This window comes from Trifolium pratense, linkage group LG7, assembly GCF_020283565.1.
Source record: "Trifolium pratense cultivar HEN17-A07 linkage group LG7, ARS_RC_1.1, whole genome shotgun sequence".
Classification (NCBI taxonomy): domain Eukaryota; kingdom Viridiplantae; phylum Streptophyta; class Magnoliopsida; order Fabales; family Fabaceae; genus Trifolium; species Trifolium pratense.
In genome coordinates, this window is record NC_060065.1 from 40,882,837 (window position 1) to 40,890,768 (window position 7,932).

The 7,932-nt window shown below is 30.2% G+C and overlaps 1 protein-coding gene across 7 annotated transcripts; it reads left to right on the forward strand.

Annotated features, from left to right (window-relative positions):
* Window positions 1–412: 412 nt before the first annotated feature.
* LOC123894893 (interactor of constitutive active ROPs 4-like) lies at window positions 413–7,034 on the forward strand. Of its 7 annotated transcripts, none has more exons than XM_045945001.1 (4): window positions 413–695; window positions 3,618–3,698; window positions 5,087–5,176; window positions 5,627–7,034. In XM_045945001.1, the coding sequence occupies exons 3-4, from the start codon at window positions 5,163–5,165 to the stop codon at window positions 6,741–6,743; spliced, it is 1,131 nt and encodes a 376-aa protein (XP_045800957.1). In that variant the 5' UTR covers window positions 413–695; window positions 3,618–3,698; window positions 5,087–5,162; the 3' UTR covers window positions 6,744–7,034. The 7 variants fall into 7 exon arrangements, with proteins under 7 accessions (XP_045800957.1, XP_045800958.1, XP_045800956.1 ...); XM_045945000.1 differs by having other exon boundaries at window positions 452–695; window positions 5,084–5,176; XM_045945002.1 differs by lacking the exon at window positions 3,618–3,698.
* The last annotated feature ends 898 nt before the right edge of the window (window positions 7,035–7,932 follow it).

The following is a 7,932-nucleotide window of genomic DNA, read 5'->3' on the forward strand; positions in this document are numbered from 1 at the left end:
CCATAAAATTAGTCTCTATAAAATGCAAATAGGGATTAAAAATGAATAGAAATAATTTAAATACCAAATTTTAAAGTTCGTAATATTGTAAGAACTAAAACTATATTTAATTACTCCTTCCGTCCCAAAATATAAGCAAAAATTTGTTAATAAAAATGAATATATTAGGTCTTAATTTTGAATCAAATACATCAAGTTCGTTTGACTCATTTTTGCTTATATTTTGGGACATAGATGATATTTGTTTTATGATTTTTAATTCATTTTTAGGAATTAAGGAGGACTATTTTATACATTAAATTATTGAAAATCCTTTTCCCGAAAATGACCTTTTTTGTTTTATACTCTTTCTGTGCAGAGTTTGAAAGTTGAAATTCATAAATATAAGCACTGGCTACTAGCTAGTGTCCTCACATTGTTTCATAACAGCTTTAATTCAAACTTTCAAAAAAAAAAAACACCCCATTTCTCTATTCTTCTTTTTTTTTTTTTGTGCCATTCCTAGTTTCTTGAACTTCCTTGTTTTTTTGTTTCTGGGTATTTTTCAAATAAATTACCCCTTAAAAAGCATCAATTTTTTTAGTCTTTACTATGAGATTTTGTCTCTTCTCATTTGCAGTGAATAGTCTCTTTCTTCTTATGTGATGCTTTCAGATCCTTCAACTCTATCACTTGATTAGTTGATTTTCACCAAGGTAAGTGCTTTTCAAATTTCTTTGTTTATTTTCATTTTCCTTAGCTATTTGTTTATGCAAATTAAGCTATATAGTACTTTTTCACTATATAGTACTTGTATACGTGTTTGTGATAATTTTTGTTTTATCTAAAAAAAAAAAAAATTTAGTGTATGTTTGGTTCCTCAAAGATTCTAACTTTTTATATCTTTTCTTCACTTTTTGTGTTTTCTTTTGTTAGCTGGTAAACATGTAGATGAACAACACTCGGATAATCATTTATATGCCAAACAATGTCTTAAATAAATCTCCTTAAATTGTTCCTATGCTTTTTGGAGGATCATTGTCTATTGAGTATTGACCCTTTTTTTTTGGTAGCGATTGAGTATTGACCCTTGTCTATTTCGGTGCCTTTTTGCTTATTATAGTATTTTAAAAAAAAAATTGGTTACATCATTTTGTAAACAGATTTCAAGCTGTAATATTCCACACAGTTTTCACGCAGTTCTGAATGTCGTCCGATCTATTATGTATGGTTGTGATTGTTTTGATGGATTTTACAGCTGATTTGATTAGAATCGTCTGATCAACAAGCAATGACCAAGATTGAAACTGCGTGAAAACTGTGTGGTTTTATAACTATAGCAAATCCACATCCCATCATTTCAGTTATATTTTGAAAAAAGTTTTAAATTTTATGGTACCAACTAATAAATGCTACATTAAAATTACTAATTACTGCTTTAAAGTTTTTATGATATTTCTTTTGGGTCATGCTAGGTATTGTTAGCATTTTTTTATGGAAAATGCTAATGAGTGCCTTCGAGTCATTTGGAGGCACTCTTTAAGCTTTTAAATAGAAAGTGTTTTATATAATTTTTATGGGAGTGTGTAAAGTAACGCATTGAAAATTATATTGTTTAATTTTTTTAATAAAAATTTCTTTAAATGGAATGCTTAAAGAATGTTCCGGAGGCACGGATTAGCAAGACCGTTTTTTTTTTTATTTAGTGACTAATATTTTACCCTAAAAAAATAAATGGAAAATCGTGAGCTCAAATTTCATCTTTATATAATGCAATGTTTCTACCGATTATTTGACACAATGTCTTTACTTGTGCAATGTTTCTACTAACTTTTTATGGTACTTATTAGGTTTTTTAATATTACATTTTTGATAACCTCTTAAGTCTTATCAAACTTCGATTAACAATAAATTATTTAAGAGAATTCAAATTTAAATGGTAAAAAAAGACAAATTTTATTAATTTATGTATCTCATGAAATTATCAAGATCCTCAAACCAATGGCTAAGACAAAAATATATTCAAATTCTATTTGTGGACATATATATATTATATTAGTATTTTTTTTAGGCAATATTATATTAGTATTTCATTTTGATGCATTTTTTTTTAAGAAGCTAAACTAGTCCACTCAAGTTGGCTCTAGAGAGAATTGAACTTGAATCCTTACAGAGGAGCACATTTTTAGGTCTCAAGCCAATATCGTCGGACTAAATCCAAGTGGGTTATATCATTTTGGTGTATTGTGTAGGTTTTTTTTACTTATTTTTTGTTGAATTCTTTTTCTTACTGTTTTAAAATTGTTATTAGAACTTCATACGAAAGAAAACAATGTTTGATTATTTTGTTTGATATGAGTTGAATTTGGTTACATTAATTTAGTAGCGTCATATTTCACGCGCATGACAGCGCGTGATTAATCAATATATTTTTGGACATTCGTATGCAAATACATAATCAGATAATCTTCAAGTTTCTTTGTCTTAGAATGTTGGAACTTGGAAGTATATAGATTATTTTCTTAAAATATATATATATATTTTTTTGGTTGAGATTTTCTTAAAATATTTATCAAAGATGAAAAAATGGATTTAACTAATTAAAGACATTTTAGTTATGATTTGAAAGACATTGTGGTTATTTGGAACTTTTCGGTCAAATTTAACAATGTAATACTTTCATCAGAAAATTGTGCACTTTAATTTTGACTACATAGCTTTTAAAAATGTTATTGTTGGTCACACATACTTGAGGCTAAAAGTAAATAATAAACTCTCACCTATGAAATAAATTTCCAACTATATTATATGGATCTGAATCTCACTTTTCATAAGTATTTTGTGGCCACTATGGTCCATGCCACCACCTTATATTTATATAATGTGGGGTCTTGAGGGGTTTGGTTTCCTAAAAGGGGAGACAATTCAATAGAGAAAGGATCTTACACCACCTTACTATCATTTTCTTTGCTATGAAATCTCATTTGAAGTAAATGAAATTTGAAGCAAAACTAAAAGAAGATAGGTTTATATGTAACTTTAGTCCTTATAACTTTAGATCCTATAAATTACAAAGTTACATTTTTTTTCCCAATTTAAGGACTAAAAATATATTATCTCTCTGGTCTTATATATAACCAAATTTTCACCTTTTAGATTCATTCAACAACTAATATATCTGATTAGGTTTATTTAATAACTAATGTATCTGATGACCAGATATATTAGTTACCGAATAAGTCTAAAAAGTGAAATTTACTTATATATGAGAATTAGACGGGGTATAATTTTATTAGAGACTAAACAAAAAATGAAAATTTTAAAAGGATTAAAAACAAAAAATGTAAATTTTATGTGGGCTCCAACATTACTTTTAAAATTTTTGTGGTATGTGATGGAAATCTCCACAAATTTTTTTAAATGACACAAAATCTTAATATATTGATTTCCTACAATAATTGTCTTACCTACTCTTCTATATGATACACTTGCCCTTGACCAAAACTTTTATTAATAAGTTATATAAACTTAGTAATTTCTTCAACTAGATATTTTGCCTAATAAGGTTGTTTGTGTTATAATGATCCCTTTTTCTTTTGATGTTTTCAGATGAATCTAACATTTGATGCTTATATTAGGTTCATCATTGCAAAGCTATTGATTGGATCAAAAAGAGAAACTTGAACAAACTATTTAATCTAAAATAGCACAAGCCAAAGGTAAAAAAAAATAAAAGAAGCATTTAAATAGCTTATATTGTAAGTATCTTGATTGCTTGTTTTCACAATACCACACATTCGCTACATAACTTTTTGATCTAGATCAGACGTTTCTTATTTTAAACTTATACATCAAACTTCAAAAAGTGACTCAAAATTTGAGTCGTTGATCTTCATCTAACGGTTCTGATTGATTAAAATGCATGGTATTTTGACCTTTGTAAATCTATTTCCCTATTGAATTGTACCTATGTATAATCCATTATGCACCAACTTGATTGTATGGTGGACCTAATGCAATTTATGGGAAAGTGAATATGTTACTTATTTGCTAGTATTATCAGGTTGGACACGTGTATATGGTCACATTAATTCTTTGTTCCTTTTTTGGGTGGTAGGATTAAGGACTTGTTTGTTATAGTTTTTTTTGTTCAAATAATCATTTTTAGGAGTTTTATCTATTTGTTATATAGCTTTTCAGGAAAATGAGAATTAGAAGAAAACAATATAAAATATTATTTCAAATGAGAAGTTGTTTTCGGTATTTGGTCTATATGGACCAGATACATTAGTTATTCGATGAACTTGAAAAACAAATTTTAATTTCTTATATATGAGACCGGAGGGAGTATCATTTTTTTATAAATGATTTTGTTTTAAAAAGTGATGTTTTTTATAGTAAACACTAAACTGACAAAATAACTTCTGCTTTTCTTAATAATCTCTAAATTATTAAAAATCAAATTCACTTTTTTTTATAATCCATAACAAGTCCTAATTTATTTTGACACTAGATTTTAAACTCATGGACAAATGTTGGCAGTATAATGTTGGATTTACTGTCTGCAAAACCATGCAACAGTTACAGCACTTATTCACTTTTAAACATAGCAAAAAGCACTGCATAAAGTTATCTTCTGACACTGCATGCTTTTGCTCTTGAGGATGGTATTAAAAGCATATACTACTTTTATTACATGTCATTGTTTAGAACACAGAACCAATGTGATGTGGGGTATATCTTCATTCATTTGTTTTATTCTTTAGCTCTTCTTGATTTTTCCAAAAGGGTCATCAATACCTTTCTAGTGGAAGATAAATTCTTGATTTCTTGTGTTTAAATCAATTACCATTTTAGTTTATTAGTCACATTTGTTGTGAGTTGTCTTCTTTATGATATAGCTATTCATGTTTTTCTTTGTCCTTCTATCTCTTGCACCTAATTTAAGAGCCTATTTGATATTAATTTGAAAAGGGTCCATTTTCTTTGAAGAAAGTTAGTGAAATTTATTATAATGTTTATTTATTCTGCATCTACATTTTGTCTCAAGTGTGTGCTAGCTATGATGAAGTTCATTTTAACTTAGTATTTTTGTTACTTTTAGCAGGTGAAGTGAGATTCTCTTTAAGCTAAAAAAATCTTAGAAGTGTTGTTCTATTACTTTCAATCATCAAGCATATCAAATGCCAAGATCAAGGTAATTATTTCTGCTTTTTGTTATAACTTATAATCTAATTATTTGATCTCCTTGCTACTAATCATGTTATAAAACATCAATTTTTGTTATAATGTAATTATTTGATCTCCTTGCTACTAACCATGTCATAAAACATTAAACATGTTTCGATTGACGGTGAGTTTAGTAGAAATAGAATCACGGTGTGCTACGATGATTTTGTCAAAAGTTAGTAGTGTATGGTGGTATCACAGTGGGTATGCCAGAATCACGGTGAACCACTGCGATTTTCCAAAATGATTCTGGCATATTCACCTTGATACCAAACATACGATTAAGCTTTGAAGCTTCAACAAAATCACGGCAGCATCGTGATTTTTTTAAACTCTTGTGATTTCAAACATTCTCTATAGGTTTAGTTTTTATATGTAATTTTATGAATATGTTAACAATTTTTGTTTTTTGAAATAGGGGAACTGATTTGCCTCAGAGGCAGTCTCCAAGAGGAACTCATGCACTTCGAACATCGAGTTCCGACTCAGATCCATCATCACATCATCGACCAGTTACAGTCCGAAGTCCGAAGCTAGGTGACCGACGTTCTCCAAGAGGTGGTACTCAATCTGATACAGTTAATCAGAAGAAGCTAGGAACTCGAATTGCGGATTTGGAATCACAGCTTGGTCAGGCACAACAAGAGTTGAAAAATTTGAAGGATCAACTATCTTCTGCAGAAGCTGAAAAGAAAAAAGCTGAGAATGAACTTGTGAAGAAAGATCAATCAGTAGAAAAGTTTCAAGAGAAAAATAACATTTCAAAGAATGTTGAAGAATGTAATAACGAAGCTGAAATCAAACTTCAAGAAGTTGTTATGCATGATGAAAATCAACAAGAGACTGATGTGTTTGAAGTTCCGATTGAAAAGTTGGAAATTGACTTCAGAAAACCTGTTAATGAATTTGATAAGGAAACTCAAATTCAACCAGCAATACCAGAGCCTGAGAAGCCTTTTGTGGATGAACTGAAACTAAAAGACCACGAAATAGCTTCGTTGAAAACAAGTTTGGAAGAGAAAAAGAAGGAACTGGAATCAATGAGTAACGAAAATGATGATCTGAAGAATCAACTGAACGAAACAGTTTCGAAAGTGAAAGCTCATGAAACCAAAGAAGACGAAATGACAATGCAGGTGAAGCAATTGAGTGAAGAACTCGAAGCGAGTAAAGGGAATGCAGAGAAGTTAAATGAGAAGCTGAAATCTGTGGAAGAAGAAAAGGAAGGGTTAGAATCTGAAATGAAGAAGCTGAGAGTGCAGACCGAACAATGGAGAAAAGCAGCAGATGCTGCGGCTGCAGTGCTTGCGGGAGGTTTTGATATGAATGCTGCTGCTAGAGTTCCTGAAAGGTGTGGTTCAATGGATAAGCATTTTGGTGGAGGAACATTTGAGACACCTGGTGTTGGAAGGTATGGATATGTAGGGTCTCCTGGTATGGTTGATGATTTGGATGATGGTTTAGGAAGTGGAAAAAAGAAGGGTTCTGGCATTAGAATGTTTGGTGACTTATGGAAGAAGAAAGGTCAAAAGTGATTTCTAGACACGTTTCGATTTACAGTGAGTTTGGCAAAATCATGATGTGTCTCTCACGTGATTCTCTGAAAAAGCTATACTTTAGAGTTTCAACATAATCAGGGTGTCACTGTAATTTTGTCAAACTCGTTATGATTCCGATGAGTAGTATTTTAACTATTTTAAGTGGTCGCATTATGAGTATCTACAAAAAAACAGTTGCTTACTGTTGAAATTATAATGGCCATTAAAAGATTGTATTGTTATATTACTATTGCATGATCATTGCGAGCTAGTGATTTGAACTTTTGAAAGATGGTTTATGTAATGGTTTTAGCCCTTTTTCAATCTTCATAATACCTTAATAAGTGTAAGTATAAGTGATAATAGATGAAATTATGAATAGATTAGTGTATCATATATAATAGGAGCCAAATCAAGTTTTACTAATCCATTTGAACTTGTTTATGGTATGCATATCATATTTGATCTAATAAAATTTTGGAGAAAACCCCATGTCAAATTGTTTTTCATTTCACAATCTATGTTATCAATCTCGGATCGCGGTGTGGCGCGGGAGTGGGGAGCGGCGCTGGCGCTCTTTAACGACGCGGACACTAAAACATTTAATATTATAAACACATAATTGTTGAAAACTGATATATATATATTACTGGAAATTCATGAAGTATTCATAATTATTATTAAAAATAAAAGTCACAAGTCTTGAGCAATAAAAAATATGAAACTGAATCGATGAACGGGAAGAGATTAACGATTAGTGTTCATCAATTAGTGTTCTTTGTTGAAATATTTGAATGTAAATTGAAGGGAATTAACCCTAAACGAAAGGCGTTAATTAGGGTTAAAGAAACATAACAATGAAGGGCACGACACGAGAAAGTGGTTGAAGGAAACGGATGCGTGCGGGCGAAGAAGGAAAAGAAGAAGCGAAAGAGAGCAACGAAAAGAAGGGAATGGAAGAAGTTGAGAGAGAGAGAGAGAGAGAGAGAGAATAGGGTTTTGTTTTGTGCCGTTTGCTTTGCGATGTTGTTGTTTGTTTGTCTGAATTTGAAATTGACAGAAGATTGTTTAAAGGCAAAATTACAATCATTTATCTTATCTTATTGTAATATTTTAGTCTTTTATATTTTTCATTCATTTAGGTTTTTTTTTTCTTCATGTAGCTTAGTGACTAGAAATTAAAGGT